Source organism: Carcharodon carcharias, chromosome 37, assembly GCF_017639515.1.
Source record: "Carcharodon carcharias isolate sCarCar2 chromosome 37, sCarCar2.pri, whole genome shotgun sequence".
NCBI classification, from domain to species: domain Eukaryota; kingdom Metazoa; phylum Chordata; class Chondrichthyes; order Lamniformes; family Lamnidae; genus Carcharodon; species Carcharodon carcharias.
In genome coordinates, this window is record NC_054503.1 from 3411328 (window position 1) to 3436568 (window position 25241).

The window sequence follows — 25241 nt, forward strand, 5'->3', positions numbered from 1 at the left end:
AAAATTCCACTGGGATTTTTAAGCATTGGTTAAAAATAGACGTATTGCAAAATATTTCAGGATTGGGATATGGGGCAAAGCAGAGAACATACAGGACTGGGACATGGGGCATAAATGCATGGGTGGTTTTCTACTTGCCTGACGTTATTTTAAGCAATGTTTATTTTCTGTAGGTCATGTAAGGCATTATTTATATGCAAGATCTTACTTTTCTTCCTAACAGCTACAGAGCTTTGGCCGAGGGGTGGTGACCACATAGAGGGATCAGGAGCAAACCCCGAATGAATTTCCTGTTCTCTACTCCTGGGGTATGGAACTTGAACTTTTTTTCCCCTGTCTGGGGGCATAGAGAGGATCTGTAATTATAAACCCTTACCTTTTGGGACAAAGATGTTTGTCAGAATAAGGCTCCCTGCCAGGATAAGGGAAGTCCCTTGAGTGAACCGTCTTCCTATCAGATTCATGGAAACGAAACCAAGAGTTTTTGCTGGAATGTCAACGGCACCAAAAATGAACTGGATGAGGTAAATGTCAACTCCGAACCCTTGCAGGTCTATCGCTAACCCATAATATGCAAAGCCTGTTGCAAACCTGTAGCAGCAAAAAGAAGAATCAGAATCTGATCGCATCAAAGTTATTTCTGTGGATGCATTTTCTCCTGTATCTTCTCAATTGCAGTCTGCTGTTCAATCACTGGTTTGGCTGCAGAGCAACTGGTCCCAAAGATCTTCTCTCTCAAAGGGGGAGATTCATAACAGACCCCCTTTCTGTCGAAGGGTCACGAGGACTCGAAACGTCAACTCTTTTCTTCTCCGCCGATGCTGCCAGACCTGCTGAATTTTTCCAGGTAATTCTGTTTTTGTGTTGTCCCTTTATATTACAAATGGTTTCAAAGGTGGGCTTACTACAGATAGACACTTACCTTAACATATTAATTGAAAAGATATTGGAGGGAGCTATTCCGAAACTTACCTCCCACTGTTATGACGCAGCAGTTGGTAAAGGCTGAGTTACTTAAAATCCCAGAGGGAAACTTTAAACAACTGTCATGACCTATATTTTCAATTGGTGTGTTTTGAGCTGCAGCTCTAAATTCAGGAATAAGACCACCAGTTCTTGAGAGGTTTTTATATGAAACTAAATGAGATCTTTATTAATTGACAACAAATTAAACATATACACATGGCTACAAATTACTACCATCATAACTTTTAACAAATTCTCAAATTAATCTCCACTAAGGCAACAATAATCAATAGACTTAACCAGACACCAGGCAAAGCATTTACACCTTAGGAATTCAAAATGAGGTTCCTTTCACTTTGGTTCCTTTGCAGACAGTTGTAGGCTTACAGCTGCTTAGATGCTACATGCCCCTGCCCGATACACACAAAACTCCTTTCTGTATATACCTAACCTTCCCTTTGAATGGAAATTCTCATTGTATCACCAGGCCCTTTGAACTGCACCTTTTCTAACAATAAAACCCCTTTCATTGTACCACTTTTATTAGTAATATAAACATTGCTTGGTGTCTCCTAGCGAGGTGCAAGGTTTCACTCCCACTCTTGACTGCTCTATTCAACAAAATGCAAATGTACCTCTACACCTGTTTACATCTCAAAACTACTATACATGAAAGCACCCAGACTAGCTGGCTTTAATCCAATTCAGACACACCCACTGACTAAACCTCTATTTAAAAAAAAAATTCCAATAACATTTTATACATTAATAGCTTCATGACACCCACACTCCATTTTCTCTCAGCATGGCCAACAGTGTCCACTTCCAGTGATATCCCAAGAAGTTGGCATTGAAGTTTGTGGCTTCCAGTCCTCTCGGATAGGAACACGCAAGGGTGCCAGGCAAGGAGGACACAAAACATAAGTTTGAACCATCATTTTCATGGATTCAGTTTCTTGGGCCTTCCAGTTGCTTTGCTCCCAACAGTAGCTAAAAGAACCTGAGGCCCAGGAAATGCTGCAGGTTGTTCTCTGAGGCCAGTAGCTGCACCCTTGATTCCCAGTAACAAATTTCTGACAATTCATACCTTTGTTCCAGTTGCAACTTTTTAAAAAATTCCTTCTAGCTGCTGTGGTGGGATTTGAACCCGGGGCCCCAGAGCATTAGCCTAGGCCTTTGGATTACCAGTCCAGTGACATTACCACTAGACCATCATCTTCCCCATACGCACACCACCACCCCCCAACCCCTTATCCATTGCCTTACGATTTGCTCCATCGACCTTTCATCCGGGGCGAGTGGACTGCAATGTCAGGATGAGCCAATCTACTTGTAACACTCTAGGGGCTGAATTTTCTGGCTGATGTGCAGGTGTCGGAGCCCGCACATCAGCGCTTAAAATGTCGCGCCAGCGTCCCGACGTCAGCGCACAGCATCGCGATGTTTAGGTCGGCAGGCACGCTATGCAGTGAGACGCGCGCCCACCTTTAATGAAAGGCCTTGTTAAGACCATTAAGTTGGCAATCAACGCCAATTTTGAGGAGCCCGTGCGAACTTTGGCTCGGCGCACGGGCCCAACAGGTGGGTGGGTAAGTGATTTTTTTAACAAACCTCATCCACTGGCAGGATGAGGTTTAATTTCGGCTTTAAAAAAGTTTAATAAAGTTCTTGTGCACTTTATTAACATGTCCCATCTCGTGCGACATTTTCACATGAGGGGGACATGTTAATGATTTTTTTATTTTTCTATTTTTCAACTTTCACAGTCTTTCAGTGATCTCCCTGAGGCACCACTTAGCCTCAGGGTGATGTGCGCATACTCAAAAAAGCGCACTCTTGCAGTTGGGGATTCCCCCCCCCCCCCCCCGGCACAGGAAGCATATAGCGCTTCCCATTGGGTGTCACGCTGGGCAGGCCTTAATTGGCCCGCCCAAGTAAAATGGCGGTGGGGCCCGTTTCAGCGGCGGCGATCCACCGGCCACTGAGTCAGTCGGGCCCACCCACCCGTCAAAGGCAAAATTCACCCTAGGTCTTTGCCTGGCTGTCCCTTGCCATGTTTTTATAATGATGTAAAGGCACCAATCACTCTTAAGGGATTGTGCAAGTACATCATGGGTTCATTGATTAATTCTAGGCACATGTGAGCAGGTATACATGGATAGAAAGCTGCAAGACATCAGAGCAGCAGAGCTGTGTGTGTTCTCTGCTGAAAGCAAAAGTGAAACTAAAACTGGATCACATGACACACTTCCCTTCTAGTGATGTCATGCTGCAATCCCTTAAAGGCATATTACAAGACCCCTCTTCCTTTTCTTTCTGCTCTGATATTCCTATAAACACCATTGGCTCATGCCTTTCACTTGACAACCTAGTTAGGAGAGTTCATTACGCAAACTTGCTAATCTCAGCTTTAAAAAATACTCATTCCCCAATAACTTACCAAACAAGCATAGTACAACAGGCTATCTTGCGCACAACAGGAGTCCGGAACAGATCTAGCACGCTGCGTTTATTCTTCGTGACCAACTGCTCATTTTCCATTTTTGACTTGAGAATCTGTGGAATACACACAACACAACGATATGACACAATGTCATTACAAAGCATGTCACTTTTATTACAACCTTCAACCATGTGATCGATCCATGACTTAAGCCTCCTTCAAATTCCATCTAGCAGATGCCATTAGAACCACTGAGGCATTCTATAAAAACATGGATGTCAAGCCACAGTCCATTGGACAGGGCACCACCAATGTGGAAGAGTTCTGGTAATCATGATGGAGTGGTTCTAAACCTCTTCAGCTTGCAGTGGCCTGGAAGGACCAGGGTTAGAGGGAGAGGAGAACAAGTTCAAAGGGTTTAAATGGCCGATCCCTCTTCCTATAAGTTGAACATGAAGAGTGGTAAAACATAAACTGAGTCGGAGATTGTACGGTGCGTGCAATTTTCAGCACGCTGTGAATGTGGAAAGATATTTCTTCTTGTCTCTTCTCCAATTTTTTTGGAAAGCCTTAAATTGCTGTCCACTGGTTATCAACCAGAAAATTGGGAATATTTTGCAAGTCATCGTGTTTCTAAGTTAAAAAGCGCAAGAGAGAAAAGTTCAAGAATGCCATGAGAATAATATAGATAATAAGGAAGAAGGTTAAAAGGGAAACTGCTTCTCAGATTAACACTGCCAGGAGCGTGGCAGCGATGTTGGAGAACTTTCCTAACGCAGGAACAATAACCCAGTCTTGGAAATGGTTGGGTTTCACAGGAGTGAAGCCGTCGATGGAAAAGAAATGTTTGGTGTGAAAGAGAAATCGAAGCTTCTTTGATGAAGCAGGCGACGTGGGTCACAATATTCGACCCCGTGATGGGCAAGGGCTGTGTTGCCAGAGCCTGTGGTGGTGACCGTGTCAATGAATGTTTGTTTGTCTGGTTCCTTCCAAGCTAGAGATGTTTGCAATCTCTTGCACGCTACCGTCTACTTTTGTGTAATCTCTGTTCAAAGAGAGCTAACCACATTTCTTTCTGTCTTGGAGAACCAGCAGCTTTGCTCATATTGCAAGCTTCCCCAGGGCGTAGGGTGCCATCGACTGCACGCATGTAGCTTTGCAGGTGCTACATTATCAGCTCTGACATATACAGGAACTGAAAGGGCTTCCATTCCCTTTGGGTCCAGCTGGCTTGCAAATGAAAGCAAACAATCTTGCCGGTCAGTGTCCGGTGTCCTGGTAGCCGACATGATGCCTTCATCCTGCCGCAATCCTGTGTGCCAGCTACATCTGAGCATCACGGCCAACCAACGGACCACCCAACCGGGTGATAAGGCTATCTGCTGATGACGTGGCTCATAACTCCAGTATGCAACCCATGCACACGTGTACAGCATGCGCAGCATGAAAGCCATGCTGTCAAACAAATTGGGATAGGGCAGACCATTGGCTTCCACTTCTTGGACCTCTCTGGTGCAGAGCCCTGCAGGGCTCGGCAGAGCGGGCCTCGAGATTCATTGTAGTACACGTAGCATTCTGCACAACCTCGGCGTTGTGAAGAGACAGCCCTTGCCACCGGCGACACGGACAGCAGCTGAGGAGCACAAGCAGGAGCTTGAGGAGAAGAAACAGGAATACCGGGAGGATAATGGGGAAAAAGGAGAGGGGAGACAGCACCCTTTGTGCCCGGGCTGTCCATGATGAACTCATCCGAGCACAATCCCAGTAACTGAAACCCCAAATCTCCTGTCACCAACCATCGCACACATTACCTCCTCCCCATCACTGATCTCCAGCGAGTGATACAAATATAAAAGTCACCACAGAATAAACATTCCAGATCAGATTAATAAAGTAAATCATGCTATGTTGCTTAAACTAATCACTCTAATGCATTCTCTCAATGTCCACCTTATTTGGCCCTCTGCCCTAATTGTGCCGTCTACCTTGGTGTCTAATTTTTGCTTTTTCATGTGAAAGCCTTAGGGCATTTTATTATGTTCCTCTCCGCAAATGCTCTATCTAAAGGTAGGTCCTTGGCTCATTGTCCGCTGGTGCTTAATCCTGAGCCATTTCCTTGGCGGCTTTTGTCAATTGTGGTTTACCATTGCCTCCCACTCACAGAGGCAGAGTTTTTTTTAAATTCTTTTCACAGGATGTGAAATAAATGGGCATTTATTGCCCATCCCTAATTGCCCTTGAGGCGGCAGCAGTCCTGACCACTGCAGTCCATCTGATCATTCCTTTTCTTAGTCTTCATAGCAGGTATAACTGAGTGACTTGCTCGGCCATTTCAGAGGTCAGTTAAGAGTCAACCACATTGCTCTGGGTCTGGAGTCACATGTAGGCCAGATCAGATAAGGACGATGGATTTCCTTCCCCAAAGGGACATTCATGAGCCAGATGGGTTTTTACGACAATCGATAATAGTTGTCATGATCGCCCATTACTGGGACCAGCTTTTCAATTCCAGCTTTATTAATTGAATTTAAATTCTACCCGCTGCCATGGTGGGATTTGAACCTGTGTCCCCAGTGCATTAGTGGATTACAACTGCTCCACCACCACCACCTCCCCTATGCGGAGGCATGGGTTGGGAGGCAGGTACCAAGCTAGAACAGGAATCAAACCCATGCCACTGGCATTCACCTGAACCACATGCCTGCAATCTGCCAACTGAGCTAATCAGCCCTCTTTGTTATGAAAAAGGTCCTGCATCAATATAAGATGGTGTTGTCTTCCATATGCTTTTGTCTGTCCTAGCACTCACATGCTGCGCTACCCCAGTGGCCGACTACAGCTGTTAGTAGGCCTTTGACCTCTTGTGAATTCCTGGCTCCTGGTCAAACCCAATTTTTTTTTTATTATTCATTCAAGGGATGTTGGCATCGCTGGCTCTCCAGCATTTATTGTCCATCCCAAACTGCCCTCGTTCAGGGGGCAATTAAGAGTCAACCACATTGCTGTGGGTTTCTGGAGTAACGTGTAGGCCAGACCAGGTAAGGACGGCAGATTTCCTTCCCTAAAGGGGATTAGTGAACCAGAGGGGGTTTTTGAGACAATCGGCAATGGTTTTGGGGGCAACCAGATTTTTATTGAATTCAAATGTCAATATCTGCCATGGTGAGATTCAAACCTGGGACCCCAGACCATTACACTGGAATACTGATCCAGTGACAATATCAGTACGCCACCGCCAAATAAAATGACTCTCTCTTCCCCTGCCCTTTCCATTTATTACTCTGGCACTCCAAAGTGTGACATCTTCAGAGAGGAGTCCAGGAATGTCCACAGAAAGAATCGCGCCAACCAGCTGCCTTCACTTTGTAAAAAGGGTAGCAACACCAGTTCCGTGGCAGACCAAGAGGTTCAGCGTGGAACTTTGATTTTTAACAATCAGCACTTACTGCGGTGGTGAGTTTTTCCCCCTCTGCCTCCTTGCCGTTCAATTTCGCCACCCTCCTGAGCTGTTTTAGAGCTACATCAGCCTTGTCGTTTAGAATGAGCCAACGGGCGGACTCCGGGAACCACCTGTGAGAATGACCACAGATACTCAGGATTACCATCCGGGCTGTCCAAATTTCCTCAGAAGACTTCAGATAATTCAGCAAGAGCACCAGAGCCCTGGAACTACATTCATTGATAAACTTGACCGCACTAATGAGATCGGAGAGATTCTGAGCACCATTTCGCCTTACAGTACTTCCCCTGTTTTCCCAATTCTCCTGCTGTTCCTGGAATCTCCTCATTGTGGAGTGTGTGGTCGTCAAGGGTAGGACAGAGGTGATTGACCTTCACGTGTGAGCAGTGACAAGAATGCTGGTCACAGAGGCATCGCAGCTGGACCCAATTCTAACCTCACTTTACACCTACAATCCTAAGTGTTCTGGCATGGATCAGGGAAGGTGACCAGCGCCAGTAAGGGATTGAAGTTCAGAATTTCGGTCTGTGCGGTTTTACCGCTGTACACAGTGCTGCCAGCTGGGCCATCAGGAGAATTCAACATCCCCTGAAATGACGCCAAACTCAATGAGGTAACTTTCCCCTTTAAAGTTTACCTTTGTTGCTTCAACTGAATTGCAATTAGAGTTAAGGTGACATTTGTACCCTGCAAAGTTGAAGAACTGAGCAACCTTACTGTACCCAAGGTCAAACAAGGTCTGAGCTGGTTTCGCCTAAATTCAACCCTGGCAAAATAGCTAAAGTATCTCAGTAGCAGAGGGCTGGGCATTGATGGTCCAGTGGCCTTTTCTTTGGCTTTTTTTAAAAATGTGCTTTTGAGTCCAGTCCGATGGGACCGTGCAGATACCACTCTACTAGATCGCGGTTGGCCAGTATTGAGGGGTGGTAGTTTGTCACATCAGGTTGATATACTGGAGTTTTTGTTCAGTTAGGTACAAGATGGTCAGAACAATCTCAGAGTTGTCCGTCCTGGAGGTTTTGTCTGGTTATTCGTTTCACTCAATGGACCCATTAAGGTCCATGACGCTACATAACCCAACACTAAGTTGTAAGAAATGGGCATGATCATGATTGAATGGCTGAGCAGACTCGATGGGCTGAGTGGCCTAATTTCTGCTCCTATGTCTTATGATCTTATGGCTCTGTGGATTGAATGACGTTTTCTCATTTCATGTTTTCGCTGAAAATAAGCGCGCTTTTCTTCATCTCTCCTCATGCTGGGCCACATTTCCATAAGCCCTCCAAGTCATAGCCCGAGTGACCATCCTGCAGTTGTGATCTCAGCCAGTGGGGTCTTGAGATCAGTCGAAGAAGCCTAGCCATTTTGGTCAGCCATTGTCCGGTGGGGGCTCAGTGGGTCAAACATGGAAATCTGGCTGATTTCTCCCTTTCTCAATCCCAGGAACACGAAGACTAATTCTCGTCGCACTTCTGCAGGTGACCCAGGTGGGACCAGATAAATCAGCACAGAAAGCGGATTAAAGTTTGGACCTGCTTGGTTCAGATCCTATGCCATCACCCCCAATGAGCTGTCAGCCCTGCCTTTTCTTAAATACACTGGACTGTATTGAATTCAGAGAGGCTGTTAAATAATGAAGCACATAACCAGTCTTAAAAGCAAAGGTAAGAATTTCAACTTAAAACCAAATGAGTTACATTTTTAGTTTACCTAACATTTTGTGGTTGAGATTTTATGTGCATGGCTCAAGACGATGCTCAAGAGGCCAGAATTGGAGGAACACAGGATTCTCGGAGGGATGTGGGGCTGGAGGAGTTCCAGAGATAGGGAGGGAGCAAGGCAATGAGGGGTTTGGAAACAAGGATAATTTTAGAATTGAGTTGTTACACATGAACATATGAATTAGGAGCTGGAGTGGGTCATTCGGCCCCTCGAGCCTGTTCTGCCATTCAATAAGATTGTGGCTGACCTGATTGTAACCTCAATTGCACATTCCCGCCTACCCCCGATAACCTTTCAGCCCCCTGCTTACCAAGAATGTATCTAGCTCTGCTAAGCAACATGACCTGAGCTGGACCAGTTGAGCCTTTAATTAAACCTACCTCCTGGGAATGGATAACCAACCCCAATCTGAGGTCCAACATACCATGTGTGCATGTTTACTCGAACGTTTACAACCCCCATAATCTCAATCTGATGTGGCATTCATTCAAGACTGACACTCCATCTGAATTTTAAATCCCATTCCCCAAAGCTGTATGTTGTGGATTTAATCCCTAGTGAGCTCAAATTAATTTAATAGCCAGACCTTATTTAAAGTCGTCGTCACAGTTCTCAAAAATAACAGAGGGCTACGTCTCTATTGCATTGAGGGGGTGTGGATTATATCAGTGTACTGCAATGAAGTGTGTTTGGTATATCAGAGTATTACAGTTCCAGACATAGACCATATCTGGTGTATTGGGAGCAGTTCTGGGCACCACACCGTCAGAAGGATGTATTGGCCTTGGAGGCAATGCAGCATGGATTGGTTAACCGGGAGCCAATACTCAAGGATGATGGGTGAACCAGATATTTTGTGCAAGTTGGGACATGGGCAGCAGCGCTTCAGAAGGTAGAACGTGGGAGGCATGTCAGCAGCGTGTTAGAATATAGTCAACTGTAAAGATAATGATTGACTTTACATGGGATCTTTCCTGGAGAGGGAATATTATCTCTTTTTATTTGAATACTCAGTGAAAGTATTCATCGGAATCTTACCATTTTATACTGAGATTTATTTTCTAGCCCATTTTGACTTCTATGGTTTTTGCCTCTTCCCATACTGTTCTCTTCACATTCTCTGTTGCTCAAAGAATATGGAAACCCAGGTGATGAAGATACAGATCAGCCATGATCTCGTTGACTGGTGGAACAGGCTCGAAGACTGAATGGTTTTCCAGCGTTTCAATGTTTTTTGGTTCATCTTTGACCCTCTCCTTTCTCCTTGCGCTATTTACAGGGGCCGTTTGTCCTCCTTATCTCACTTTTAATTTCTTTGTTAATCCAGTTTTGGTCACATTTGTTTGGTCTGAGCTGGTTATTATTGGGAAAGTATTTATTCTGCATGTTCACCGTTATAATTTTTAAAAAGGATCCACATTTCTTCCACTGGAGTGTTTTGGAACAACCTTTTCAATTTATTTACTAAATTTTCTTTCATTTTCATGAAGTTTAAGAGTCATGGGCCGGTCTCCTGGTCTTTAACACTTCCATTTCTTGTATATTTTCTGGGTCATTTACAGATACAAACTGAGCGTTGTGCCTCATTAATTCCTTGGCACACTGGGTCAACTCTGACTCCAAACCACTTGAAATTCCCAATTTTATGCTTGGCTGATCGAAGTCTCTCATTAAAATATTTTTTCTGCTATTCACGTAACCTTCTCATCTCTTCGCAGAGCAAATTGTCCTCTTTCTTATGCCGGTCATCTACAGGATACATCTAACGTTAACTGAGCCTTTTCTTTGACGTTACAGCTGTCTGACAGGATAAACTTCCCGCCTCCCATGGGCAGAATAGTTTTACCTTCTGGTGTCCCAGTTCTGTTTAGGGCTCTTTGTCCCAGTTTCACAACAAGTCACTCCTCCTCCAGTCCTTTCTCTTCTAGATGTATTCTCCATTATCTGTGAAGCTCGCATTATTTCACTCACACCAAGTTGCCAGTCACTCATTTACCATTTCAATATTTCTAATGAACTCTCCTCCTTTTCTAAATATTGGCGATTGGTTAGAGAACATTACTTTGCATCTTTTGAGTTTTGAGAAAATCCCCACATGTGAGTTTTAAGACTTTTATGTTATTGTCCCTTGTACCATTTACCTAACTGTCAGTTCCAGTATATCTTCCTGGGATGGTGGGACTGTCCTGTGAGGAGAGATTAAAGAGACTAGGCCTTTATCCTCTGGAGTTTAGAAGAACGAGAGGTGATCTCATTCAAACATATAAAGTTCTTACAGGGCCCAACAGGGTAGGAGCAGGAAGGATACTTCCCCTGGCTGGTGGGTTGAATGGCCTCCTCCTGCTCCTATTTCTAATGTTCCAACCTTTCCCTAATATGTACTGACCGATTATTTCTGATACAATTTTCAAAAGAGACCAAATGTGTTTGACTTTACCAGGAATAAAACAAGAAGAAGAAAAACGGAACAGAGATGGCAAACTGAAGCCAACGCCAATGTTGGATTCCGTGCGCTATGCCAGCCAGGAGAATTTGACCGGACGTGTAAATATAGCTGCTAACCATTTCAGCATAAGTTCGAAATCTTGTAGGGATCCACTCAACTCCTGTAGGAAAACAAGGAGAGATTCACAGGATTGAATTAATTAAAGCAGCCACAGAACAGTTTCTGCTGTTAGTGAATTGACAAAAAAGTGAATCACATTAGCGACAATGTACTTTTAAAGGAGACTCTATGGGGGAGTTACACCGCGTTTGAAGAAATTCATTGCGGCTTGCCGTACTCATGTGACCTCTGATGCCATCTTTTGTAAATCGAGGGTTTACCGGTGGCCATTTTACATGCCACATGGTGTGAGGTGAGAGGCACGATTGAGTGGATTTTGACAGCTGTAACAAAGCCAGCCACTGTGAAAAAACAGCAGAGAATCATTCAGACTTGAGTCTGCAACTTTGTACAGGATACGGACTGCTGGGTGAGTCAGCATGGCTTCGAATATTTCAGTACCTGCTCCTATGAGAATGAAGGGAGATTTAAGAGTGAATAGGAAATTCCTCTAGTCTCAGTGGTAGGACAATGGGCAGGATTTTCCCCTCGTCGGTCGGACGCAGCCAGTGAGTCTGGGTGTGGCCGTGACACCGCCCGCCACCCGCGATTGGGCCCCGAGCGAGATTTCACACTGGCTGGCCAGTTAACGGAAGTCAGTGCCTGTGCAAAGGCTGTGCTCACAGAAAGCTCCCTGAAAGCACAGAGCTGCTTCAGGTAGCTGAAGATTTTTAACATTAAAGGTAAAGAATGGTAAAATAAGGAAAACATGTCCCCTCATGTGACCCTTAAAATGAGTCTTAAAAGCTTTTGTCTTTTAAAATCACTGGTCGAAAGCTCATCCACGGGCTTGGCCTATCCACCCACCGGCCAACCGATCGATCGGACAGGCAGCGCAAATCCCTGTTTAATTAATACATTTAGGGCCTTAATGGACCTCTTAACTGTTGGCGGGTGTGCTGCCGCCTCTCGGGCGAGCCCACCGAGCGGAATATCGTGAGAGTGCGCGATGACGCTGGGACGTTCGCCCGACTTCATCGCGCACTATTTTACTCTCGTTTGGGTCGGGCACGTGCCCACCCAACGAGGGGAAAACTCTGCCCCATGAGATTGCCAGAGAGTTGGATGTGAAACTGGAACAAGCAGGAGTAGTAGCTCTGTTATCGTGCAGTGCTGGGGAAAGAGTGCCGCAAGCTGTGTTGCACCCTAGACCTCACGGAGAAGCAGAAAAGCCAGACTTGTGAAATTTTGGAGGCCTTAAGATACACCTTGAACTCTTTACTAATGTATTTTATGAATGCTACATGTTAAATATCAGAGCTCAGGAAGAGAGGGGAAATATTGAACAGTATGTGACTGCACTGAGACGTCTAGCTGAGTCTTGTGAGTTTGGACAACTGAAGGATGATCTAATCAGAGATAGGATTATTTTAAGAGCAAGAGATCATGCTGTGAGAGCACATCCGCTGAGAACAGAGTAACCTACTCGCAAGAAAGTTCTTGGCATTTTGCAGAAGCTCTGGGGTGATTAATAATCAGCTGAAGAGTAGTGATGGGAGAACTGAGGAGGATGTGCACCATGCTGAGGGGCAGATCAAGCCTTCCAAGCACCAGGCCATGGAGAAAAGGAAGAGCTATCCACAGGGAGGTCAGCAGAAAGATCAAGGCCAGAATATAGGATGTAAATATTGAGGAGGACACCACATGAAAGAAAAGGAAGCACGTCCAACATGGGGAAAGCAGTGGCTCTGAGTGCAAGAGGCTGAACCACTTTGGGTGTAAGTGTTTTGCTGGGAAGGGCTTCATCCCGATCTTGGCAAGGTGCAAGCTGTGACAGAGATGCAGCAGCCAGCAGATGCGAAGGCTGTGCGACAATTTGCTGGATTTGTGAATTACCTAACCAAATTCCTGCCCACTGTACCATCAGACTGTGAACTCCACGCAAGCTCACAGCAAAGGATGTTCAGTGGTATGGGGTAACAGAACAAGAAGCAGCTTTCACTCACGTCAAACAACTAGTAATGACAATGCCAGTGTGAATAAGGCTGCTGTTAAGTTAAGTTTGCTCCTGAAGGTGCTAGTTTGTGCTTGGGGCAAGATTCATGAGTGCTGGCCGCCCATTTGGTTTGATGAGGGAGTTATCATGATTCGGGATTATTGGCTCTTTGACCCAAGAGCAGTTTTTGTTTTGCAGTTTAACATACTTCTGACACGAACTCAGTTTCAGGCTGATGAGGGTTAATTCACAAGCGTGACTCTCCTCTCAACTGACACACATGCACGTGCGCACACATGCACACACACTCTCTCGGGATTGGGGGAGGCAGGTCATCTTACAATGTACCTGTTGGAGTTTAGAAGAATGAGTGGCGATCTTATTGAAACATATACGAACCTGAGGGGACTTGACAGGGTGGATGCTGAGAAGATGTTTCCCCTTATGGGAGAGACTAGAACTAGGGGGCACAGTTTAAAATAAGGAGATGAAGAGAAATTGTTTCTCTCAAAGGATCATTAGCCTGTGGAACACTCTTCCCCAGAAAGCAGTGGAGGCTGGGTCACTGAATATTTTAAAGGCTGAATTAGATAGATTCTTGACTAAAAAGGGAGTCAAAGGTTATTGGGACTAGGTGGGAATGTGGGGTTAAAGCCACAATTAGATTGGCCATGATCTCATCAAATGGCAGAGCAGGCTCGAAGGGCTGAATGGCCTTCTAATTCGTAAGTTCTTATCGATACTGGCTTATCTTTTACCTCCATAGCCTACATACCTGCAGAAGTTTCCTCCAACTGTCTGTATCCTAAGCCTCAGATAACGACAGTACGCCTGTCTCTGAGTTTGAGAAGTTCAAGATCCATTCTAGGAATTTCAAAGGTCAAGGGGCAGTTTGATCAAAGTTTTCAAGATATTAAGAGAAAAGGGGAGAGAGAGAAAGAGAAACTATTCCCACTGGTTGGGGAGTCTCGGACTCGGGGGACAAAGTCTAAAAATGAGAGGCAGACCTTTCAGGAGTGAGATTAGGAAACACTTCCACACACAAAGGGTGGGAGAAGTTTGGAACTCTTTCTTCCACAAACGGCAATTGATTCTGGGTCGATTGTTAATTTTAAATCTGAGATTATGGATTTTTGTTATCCAAAGGTATTAGGGGATTTGGGGCAAAGGTGGGTATTTGGGGTAAGGTCGCTGATCAATCAGGATTTCACTGATTGGCTGAACAGGCCTGAGGGGCTCAATGGCCTCCTCCTGTTCCTATGCTCATATGTTGGGCCGATGAGAGTTAATTCACAAAGAGGCAGCCTCCTCCTGTCTGCTTTTGACATAGAGAAATGCTGGGCCACGGTGACAAAACAAAATGGTTCGATAACCATTAAAGGCTGACGTAGGGCTGTAGGTTGTTTTCTAGAAGAAGCTGTGGATCACCCATATATAGCATGGGCTAACAATCTACCTTTTGGAGAGCCATAGCTCAGATAATTGGAAACTTCAGATAAGCGAGGGATCAGAGATTGGGGCCCCACCTCACTTTCTTTGGGCAGAGTACAAGAGAACAAGTTTAGTTGATGAGGTCTTTGGAGAGAGAGGTCAGACCTAGGCAGCTTACTTAAAGAATGAAACCAAAGAGCTCAGTATAGAATAATTCAGTACTTAGTATATGATGGAGATGGTGGAAATGTCACTGGACTTGTAATACAGAGGCCCAGGCTGAGGCTCTGGGGATATGGGTTCAAATCCCACCACGGCAGCTAGTGGAATTTGAATTCAATTCATAAAAATCTAGGATTGAAAGTTATGGCAACTATCATCAGTAGTCGTAAAAAGCCAACTGGCTCTGTCATTCATTGTTGTAACCCATCTGGATAAGGATGGCAGATTGCCTTCCTTCCCTAAAGGGCATTAGTGAACCAGACAGGTTCACGAATCCCCCTTAGGGAAGGAAATCTGCCGTCCTTACCCGGTCTGGCCTACATGTGACTCCAGACCCCACAGCAATGTGGTTGACTCTTAACTGCCCTTGGAAATGGCCAAGCAAGCCACTCAGTTCAAGGGGCAATTAGGGGTGGGCAACAAATGCTGGTCTTGCCAGAGAGGCCCACATCCCATGAAAGAATATGCTAGCCAGCAGAGTGTGTTGTGGCCACTGTTATTGCTTTATCCATCTTACTGCCAAGGTGGTGTGGGTGTTTTGTATTTCAAGGCACCCTCAGAAGTTCTGGGTGCCTTTGGTAACGACATGAGGCAACTACAAAAAAGCACAAGACGTTTCACTCACTGAGTGAGAAAGTGTTAAGTATGATTCCAGATGTTGCCATTCCGCAGAGGAACCTCCAGAAGCAGAACAAGGGGTAGGAAGTGGAGAAAGCCCCGCACGTCCCAGAGGCTGCCAACTGGAAGTAGCTCCAGAGTAAGAGAGTCCTCCGCCCAAACCTAACAATAAAAAACATTAGGCAAAATAAACCTTTACTATTACATGTTAAACAGTGTAATATAACAATATTGGTGAGGCATTGGTCTGTTTATATCTATTGATTATTATAAAAACAAAAAAACTGCGGATGCTGGAAATCCAAAACAAAAACAGAATTACCTGGAAAAACTCAGCAGGTCTGGCAGCATCGGTGGAGAAGAGTTGACGTTTCGAGTCCTCATGACCCTTCGACAGAACTTGAGTTCGAGTCCAAGAAAGAGTTGAAATATAAGCTGGTTTAAGGTGTGTGGGGGGCAGAGAGAGAGAGAAGTGGAGGGGGTTGGTGTGGTTGTAGGGACAAACAAGCAGTGATAGAAGCAGATCATCAAAAGATGTCACAAACAACAGAACAAAAGAACACATAGGTGTTAAAGTTGGTGATATTATCTAAACGAATATGCTAATTAAGAATGGATGGTAGGGCACTCAAGGTATAGCTCTAGTGGGGGTGGGGAGAGCATAAAAGATTTAAAAATATTTAAAAATAATGGAAATAGGTGGGAAAAGAAAAATCTATATAATTTATTGGAAAAAAACAAAAGGAAGGGGGAAACAGAAAGGGGGTGGGGATGGAGGAGGGAGCTCAAGACCTAAAGTTGTTGAATTCAATATTCAGTCCGGAAGGCTGTAAAGTGCCTAGTCGGAAGGTGAGGTGTTGTTCCTCCAGTTTGCGTTGGGCTTCACTGGAACAATGCAGCAAGCCAAGGACAGACATGTGGGCAAGAGAGCAGGGTGGAGTGTTAAAATGGCAAGCGACAGGGAGGTTTGGCTCATTCTTGCGGACAGACCGCAGGTGTTCTGCAAAGCGGTCGCCCAGTTTACGTTTGGTCTCTCCAATGTAGAGGAGACGACATTGGGAGCAACGAATGCAGTAGACTAAGTTGGGGGAAATGCAAGTGAAACGCTGCTTCACTTGAAAGGAGTGTTTGGGCCCTTGGACGGTGAGGAGAGAGGAAGTGAAGGGGCAGGTGTTGCATCTTTTGCGTGGGCATGGGGTGGTGCCATAGGAGGGGGTTGAGGAGTAGGGGGTGAAGGAGGAGTGGACCAGGGTGTCCCGGAGGGAGCGATCCCTACGGAATGCCGATAGGGGGGGTGAAGGGAAGATGTGTTTAGTGGTGGCATCATGCTGGAGTTGGCGGAAATGGCGGAGAATGATCCTTTGAATGCGGAGGCTGGTGGGGTGATAAGTGAGGACAGGGGGGACCCTATCATGTTTCTGGGAGGGAGGAGAAGGCGTGAGGGCAGATGCGCGGGAGATGGGCCGGACACGGTTGAGGGCCCTGTCAACGACCGTGGGTGGAAAACCTCGGTTAAGGAAGAAGGAGGACATGTCAGAGGAACTGTTTTCGAAGGTAGCATCATCAGAACAGATGCGACGGAGGCAAAGGAACTGAGAGAATGGGATGGAGTCCTTACAGGAAGCGGGGTGTGAGGAGCTGTAGTCGAGGTAGCTGTGGGAGTCGGTGGGTTTGTAATGGATATTGGTGAACAGTCTATCACCAGAGATTGAGACAGAGAGGTCAAGGAAGGGAAGGGAAGTGTCAGAGATGGACCACGTGAAAATGATGGAGGGGTGGAGATTGGAAGCAAAATTAATAAATTTTTCCAAGTCCCGACGAGAGCATGAAGCAGCACCGAAGTAATCATCGATGTACCGGAGAAAGAGTTGTGGAAGGGAGCCGGAATAGGACTGGAACAAGAAATGTTCCACATACCCCATAAAGAGACAGGCATAGCTGGGGCCCATGCGGGTACCCATAGCCACACCTTTTATTTGGAGGAAGTGAGAGAAGTTGAAGGAGAAATTGTTCAGTGTGAGAACAAGTTCAGCCAGACGGAGGAGAGTAGTGGTGGATGGGGATCGTTCAGGCCTCTGTTCGAGGAAGAAGCTAAAGGCCCTCAGACCATCCTGGTGGGGGATGGAGGTGTAGAGGGATTGGACGTCCATGGTGAAGAGGAAGCGGTTGGGGCCAGGGAACTGGAAATTGTTGATGTGACGTAAGGTGTCAGAGGAATCACGGTTGTAGGTGGGAAGGGACTGGACAAGGGGAGAGAGAAGGGAGTCAAGATAACGAGAAATGAGTTCTGTGGGGCAGGAGCAAGCTGAGACGATCGGTCTACCGGGGCAGTTCTGTTTGTGGATTTTGGGTAGGAGATAGAAGTGGGCCGTCCGAGGTTGGGCGACTATCAGGTTGGAAGCTGTGGGAGGAAGATCCCCAGAGGAGATGAGGTCAGTGACAGTCCTGGAAACCTGGACAGCCCTGGCCCCAACCGCTTCCTCTTCACCATGGACGTCTAATCCCTCTACACCTCCATCCCCCACCAGGATGGTCTGAGGGCCCTTAGCTTCTTCCTCGAACAGAGGCCCGAACAATCCCCATTCATCACTACTCTCCTCCGTCTGGCTGAACTTGTTCTCACACTGAACAATTTCTCCTTTAACTCCTCTCACTTCCTCCAAATAAAAGGTGTGGCTATGGATACCCGCATGGGCCCCAGCTATGCCTGTCTCTTTATGAGGTATGTGGAACATTCCTTGTTCCAGTCCTACTCCGGCCCCCTTCCACAACTCTTTCTCCGGTACATCGATGATTACTTCGGTGCTGCTTCATGCTCTCGTCGGGACTTGGAAAAATTTATTAATTTTGCTTCCAATCTCCACCCCTCCATCATTTTCACGTGGTCCATCTCTGACACTTCCCTTCCCTTCCTTGACCTCTCTGTCTCAATCTCTGGTGACAGACTGTCCACCAATATCCATTACAAACCCACCGACTCCCACAGCTACCTCGACTACAGCTCCTCACACCCCGCTTCCTGTAAGGACTCCATCCCATTCTCTCAGTTCCTTTGCCTCCGTCGCATCTGTTCCGATGATGCTACCTTCGAAAACAGTTCCTCTGACATGTCCTCCTTCTTCCTTAACCGAGGTTTTCCACCCACGGTCGTTGACAGGGCCCTCAACCGTGTCCAGCCCATCTCCCATGCATCAGCCTTCACGCCTTCTCCTCCCTCCCAGAAACATGATAGGGTCCCCCTTGTCCTCACTTATCACCCCACCAGCCTCCGCATTCAAAGGATCATCCTCCGCCATTTCCGCCAACTCCAGCATGATGCCACCACTAAACACATCTTCCCTTCACCCCCCTATCGGCATTCCGTAGGGATCACTCCCTCTGGGACACCCTGGTCCACTCCTACTTCACCCCCTACTCCTCAACCCCCTCCTATGGCACCACCCCATGCCCACGCAAAAGATGCAACACCTGCCCCTTCACTTCCTCTCTCCTCACCGTCCAAGGGCCCAAACACTCCTTTCAAGTGAAGCAGCGTTTCACTTGCATTTCCCCCAACTTAGTCTACTGCATTCGTTGCTCCCAATGTCGTCTCCTCTACATTGGAGAGACCAAACGTAAACTGGGCGACCGCTTTGCAGAACACCTGCGGTCTGTCCGCAAGAATGAGCCAAACCTCCCTGTCGCTTGCCATTTTAACACTCCACCCTGCTCTCTTGCCCACATGTCTGTCCTTGGCTTGCTGCATTGTTCCAGTGAAGCCCAACGCAAACTGGAGGAACAGCACCTCATCTTCCGACTAGGCACTTTACAGTCTTCCGGACTGAATATTGAATTCAACAACTTTAGGTCTTGAGCTCCCTCCTCCATCCCCACCCCCTTTCTGTTTCCCCCTTCCTTTTGTTTTTTTCCAATAAATTATATAGATTTTTCTTTTCCCACCTATTTCCATTATTTTTAAATATTTTTAAATCTTTTATGCTCTCCCCACCCCCACTAGAGCTATACCTTGAGTGCCCTACCATCCATTCTTAATTAGCATATTCGTTTAGATAATATCACCAACTTTAACACCTATGTGTTCTTTTGTTCTGTTGTTTGTGACATCTTTTGATGATCTGCTTCTATCACTGCTTGTTTGTCCCTACAACCACACCAACCCCCTCCACTTCTCTTTCTCTCTCTCTCCCCCCACCTCCCCACACACCTTAAACCAGCTTATATTTCAACTCTTTCTTGGACTCGAACTCAATTTCTGTCGAAGGGTCATGAGGACTCGAAACGTCAACTCTTTTCCTCTCCACCGATGCTGCCAGACCTGCTGAGTTTTTCCAGGTAATTCTGTTTTTCTCTTGATTATTGTTTGGAGCATGTTCAGTTCAGTGTTTAATTAGTCTTGTACAGAACCTCTGCAGCTTGTAGAGATGTAAATACCAGCTATCAGCAAACACACGGTGAGCCAGCACTGAATTGTTACAGCAAGAGCAACCTTTCCCTACCTTCCCCAGCACACCCCCCCACCCCCACTTTCCTGAATGCTGGGCCATCGCTTCCACTGTCCACTGAACACAACCTGGCACTTTGAGCAAGTGGCCAACCTTGGGCCTGAATGTACGTCAGGGTGGAAGGGCTCTGGGCCTTAGACAAAATGGCGCCAGAGCCCTAAATCCAGAAGTCCTGCCCCCACAAGCCAGCATCCGCCATTTTCACTGGGTGTGGGGGATAGGGGCAAGGGTGTATTTTGCCCCTCTTCTGTTCAGAGAGGCAGCTGCAGATTTAAAAGTACACCTGCCTTCACTCAGAGTCAATTTAGGTCACCTACCTTTCTGAAGCATGACCCGTGGGCTTCAGGCATTTGAGGAAAAGGAGGTCTAAGCCTGCCGCAGTTCTTTGGAGAATAAGATACCCCGTCCCATCACCAAGACCTTCATGATCTTTCCATGCCTGGTCCTGTGTTCCCTCCGCGGCCACGGAAGCCCCTTTCCACAATGTTGTCATTCTAGACGCCATCTCCCCACTCTCCTCCTTGTCCATGCCACATCCTTCACCATAATTTTATTCTGTCCCACAGTAAGTCCCACTCACCCATCACCCCATCTCGCTGACTTACATTGACTCCCTGTCACCCAGTGCAGTGAATTTAACTTCTTTGTCTTTGTCTTCATGTCTCTCTACGCCACCATTTCGAACTGTCTGTGCAACCTCGTGCAGTGTGAAGTTGTTTCTTATACTCATTGATCATCCCACCCTGGCCTTTTCTACATTCCCTCCGCCTTTCCCTTTGACCCGTTAAGCCACCTTGACCCTACCCTTTGGAATCTCCCTTCTAAACCCCTTCACCTCTATGATAAAAACACCAAGTGCTGGAAAAACACTCAGCAGGTCTGGCAGCATCTGTGGAGAGAGAAACAGAGTTAACATTAGTAATGCTGAAACAAAGAGACATATTTTGTTGAAGCATTTTGTCTTGCACTCATCAGGACAATCCACAAGAATACCAAATATAAAGGGAACAACAACTTATGTGGTACATGAATTTCAGTACCACAGTGATGCTAGATGAGTAGGCCGTACGTCCCAAAGACTGGCAGATCATATCAAACAGCATGTCTCAGCTACTGTTCACAATGGGCAAGGTATGGTCCGTGCCCAACCAGCCTGTGCTTGTAAAACTCAAAACACAATGCCCAACATTGGGCAGCATCATCCCCCGGTCGGGGGCAAAGTTGAAAGGCGGGCGTGCACAGACGCACTTCCGATCGGCGCCCCCGATTAGGGGTGGCAGCATCATTTTAGGTGGGCAGGCCAATTAAGGCCCGTCCAGCGTGAAGTCCGCACAGAAGCGCCATGCGCTCCCTGTTGGGGGGGGGGGTGAAATCTCAAAAGCGAGAGTGTGCACTTTCGTGCATGCGCATGATAGAGCGCACTCATCTCCCTGAGACTAAGTGCAGCCTCAGGGAGATCAGCTCTAAATGTCAAAAAGCTAAAAATAGAAAAATAACATTTCCCCAACATGTCCCCTCATGTGACACTGCCACATGAGTTGGGACATGTCCATAATTTTTACAAAAACTTTATTAAATTTTTTAAAAAGTCTACATGAAACCTCATCCCATCCGTGGATGAGGTTCGACGCTATTTCTAATTCATGCCGGGGCTCCTGGCCTGCCCTCCAACCTTAAGGGCAGGTCCTTTAATTACTTAATTGACTCTATCAATGGCCTCAATTGGCCATTGACAGGTCGGCGGGCAGGCAGCTGATTTTGCTGCGCCCCCGCCTTCCTGAAGATTTAAATGGGGCGCGGTGACATCAGGGGTTCCGCCCGACATCACTGTGCGTCATTTTACGTGTTGGCGAGTGGGCCCCGCTCCCAGTCACCGCGCGTAATATCCTGCGCATTAGGTGTGACTCCGTGATTGGACGACGTTTGCAGTGTGCTAAGAATTACGATGACACCCAATTTAAGATTGTCAGTTGGGCTCGCAGTATGGCACATTTGCATGTGCTGAAGGCTACATATATTAATAAACGGGGGTCTGTTCTTTGTAGACAGAATGAACATGTACACACATTGCACCTGTTTCAGCTAAACTAAATAAGTGATAGCCATTCGCTGACTCATTCCTCAGGGCAATGCCTTGACCAATCAGAGTCAGGCTGCCTGGTTTAAATTTCAAACAATGCTTCACAGTTAACTTTCAGTCACCATGGCAATGCCTCTACCAATCAGAGTCCACTTGCCAACCCTGTCTGCAAAGAACAGGGCCCTGTGCACTAATATATGTAGCTTCCAGTACATGCAAATGCGCCACACTGCGAACCCAACTGACAATCTTAAATTGGTTGTCAGCGTGGTTCTTAGCACTCTCTTCTCATAAAGTATAAATTGTTGTTCCCTTTACATTTGGCATTCTTGTGAATTGTCCTGATGAGTGCAAGGCAAAAAGCTTTGACAAAAAATCTCTTTTTTCAGCAATACTCAAATTCTGTACTACCAGACAACTAAGATTAACTTTTTGAGTCTGATATGACTCTTCTTTATAGCTGAAGAGAGACTGAAATGTGATGGGTTTAATGCTGGTGAAGAAGGTGGGTGGGGGGGTCAGATGGAGCAAAAAGGGAAGATCATGGATAGATTAGAGGACACGGAAGACTAAATTACAAAGATATCGTGAAACAAAAGGCAAAGAGACTGGAAATGATAGTAGTAAAGGAATAAAACATTGGTCCAGAGCAGGTGTTAATAGCAGAATAAAGGTCACCACTGTCTGAAAGCAAAATAGCAGAGTGTGTTAATAGTAGAAAAAAGGACAGTGCTGTTTGAATGCAAAGCATGAGAACAAGATACAGACTAGCACTAGGGGTAAAAATACAAAATGGAGGACAGAGTTCATGGTCTGAAGTTGTTGAACTCACTGTTGAGTCCAGAAGGCTGTGAAGTACCTAATCCCTTCACCTCTATAGGGCTGGTAATCTAGCATTTTCTGTTACTGCAATAGTAATCCTGGAGGTACCAGTTCAGATGCCATCATGGCAATTCGAGGATTTGAAAAGAGACGCTGGTATCAGCAAAGGTCACCATGAAGCTGGTGAATTGTTGTACAAACCCCAACTGGTTCATTAATGCCCTGCAGAGAAAGAAACCTGCTGTCCTTATCCGGTTTGATGTGATTCCAGCGTGGTTGACTCTTAACTGCCCTCTGAATTGGCCTAGCGGGTCCCTCAGTTGTATCAAACCACTACAGACAATAATGAGGATAGTACCACATGGATTGCATTGGTTTAAGAAGGTGACTCACCACCACCTTCTCAGAGCAACTGGGAATGGATATTAAATACCAGGCTTACCAACAACTCCCACGTCCTGAGAATGAATTCACAGAAATACTTTTCTCTCCTTTGTTAATGAGCTTCCCAAAAACCAAGCTTCAGGTGCCCACCGCTGACTCTCCCACCGTGACTCGTTATCTGTTCCTTTTATCTCTTTTTCTCTCCTGCCGTAAAACGATTCAGGATGTTTCCAACGTTGAAGGTTCGATACAATGCATGCTACAGCTCGCCGGGATCTTCTTCCCTCCTTTGACTGGAGTATGTCACAAGGGAGGCAGGGCCTATCACGGAAATGTGGTGCCATCCCTGGTTGATCTGCTGGACCATTTTGGAAATAAGGCACCAAGGGCAGGCATGTGCATTGGGAGGCGGAATTTAGCTAGGACAGAGGTGTTAAAAAAAAAAGCAGAAATTGTTGTAAAACAATTCTGGGGCCTCTCCTTTGGTTGGTGCAAGGCTGTTCCCTGAGAGTCCACCTGGTCCACCCAGAGTATAAAACACTCAGGGGCTGTTATCATCAGTAAACATGCCGGATGTCTGAGTGAAACAGGCATCATTGCATCCACCATGCAAAGGATACAAATTACAACAGCCATTTTGGATCTGGGGGTTCCAGGATACGTAGGCAGCTGTAGCATAGTACTAAGGTTGCCGGCTATGATTAAATGTATCCTGGAGGCTTTGAATGTACGAAATAAGAGCAGAAGTGGGCTATTTGGCCTCTTGAGCCTGCTCCGCCATTCAATAAGATCATGGCTGATCTGTTTGTGTTTCGATTTCCACACTCCCATCTGCCCCCGATAATCTTTGATCCCCTTGCCTAACAAGAATCTATGTAACTCCGCCTTAAAAATATTCAGTGACCCTGCCTCCACCGCCTTCTGAGGCCGAGAGTTCCAAAGTAGCACAACCCTCTGAGAGAAAAAATTTCTCTTTATCTCTGTCCTAAAATTTTAAAACAGTGACCCCCCCCCTTGTTCTGAACTCACCCACAAGAGGAAGCATCCTTTCCACGTCCACCTTGTCAAGACTGTTCAAGATCTTGTATCCTTCAATCAAATCACCCCTCACTCTTCTAAACTCCAGTGGAAACAAGCCCAGTCTGTCCAACCTTTCCTCATAAGACAACCCGCTCATTCCAGGTATCAATCTAGTAAACTTCATCTGAGCTGTCTTCAATGCATCACAGTCATCACATGACCTACCCTCATACGCCAGCCATTAGGTGGCCAACCTATCCATCCTTGTGACGTACGGCCTTCCTGCACCAATTGGAAAGCAAAAAGCCTCATTGCCCAGTTGGATGATGCTTGACTGTCAGCTCAACAGCCTTTCCCCCACCCCTCCCATTTTCAATATTTTTATACCTGGTAAAGAGAAATATTCAAAGAAGAAAGAATTTTTTTTTAATGTCCTGATGTTTTTTCTCCAGGGCTGCCACACAGATGTGTCCTGGAGATTGATCTTCAATTCCTGGAGACTCCAGGCCAGTCCTGGAGGGGCTGGCAACACTGGATAGATAGTATGGCGAAGGATTTCCCAGCACCACTTGCTGAAAAATTGGGCAGGGAATGGTGTCAATTCCAGAGATTCTGGGCCAACACACCAACTCGACAGTACAGCGTAGCCTAACACACCCTGCCCCTCTTACTTGTCCGAAAGTCTGCCCAGTATTATGGCTCCCATCAGCAAGCCAGCCATGTAGACTGATTGCAAGATCCATTTCAGAGATTTCTGATCGCACACCAGATCCCACTGTCAAAACAAGAATGGAGCTGATAGTTATTGAGAATTTTAAAAATATAAACAGTACTGGTTCTGCAAACACAACACACCCAACAGATGTCGTACAGGGAAATTTTACTTTTTCACCTTATAACTGTAAGGAATCAATTTATTCACCAGATTTAGAGTAGATATGAACGTATGAATTAGGAGCAGGAGTAGGCCATTCAGCATCTTGAGCCTATTCCGCCATTCAATAAATCATGGCTAACCTGATTGTGGCCT

The 25241-nt window shown here is 46.1% G+C and overlaps 1 protein-coding gene across 1 annotated transcript in view; it reads right to left on the bottom strand.

The window, feature by feature from the left end:
- LOC121272951 (solute carrier family 22 member 6-A-like) overlaps positions 1-25241 on the bottom strand; it is a 29132-nt gene that overhangs the window by 1952 nt on the left and 1939 nt on the right. Inside the window, exons 2-7 of the mRNA XM_041179851.1 lie at positions 24883-24986; positions 15411-15565; positions 11029-11197; positions 6856-6979; positions 3407-3522; positions 377-591 (exon numbers count right to left, since the gene is read on the bottom strand). Of these exons, the coding sequence (XP_041035785.1) occupies positions 377-591; positions 3407-3522; positions 6856-6979; positions 11029-11197; positions 15411-15565; positions 24883-24986 (883 nt within the window). The remainder of the gene's footprint in view (positions 1-376; positions 592-3406; positions 3523-6855; positions 6980-11028; positions 11198-15410; positions 15566-24882; positions 24987-25241) is intronic.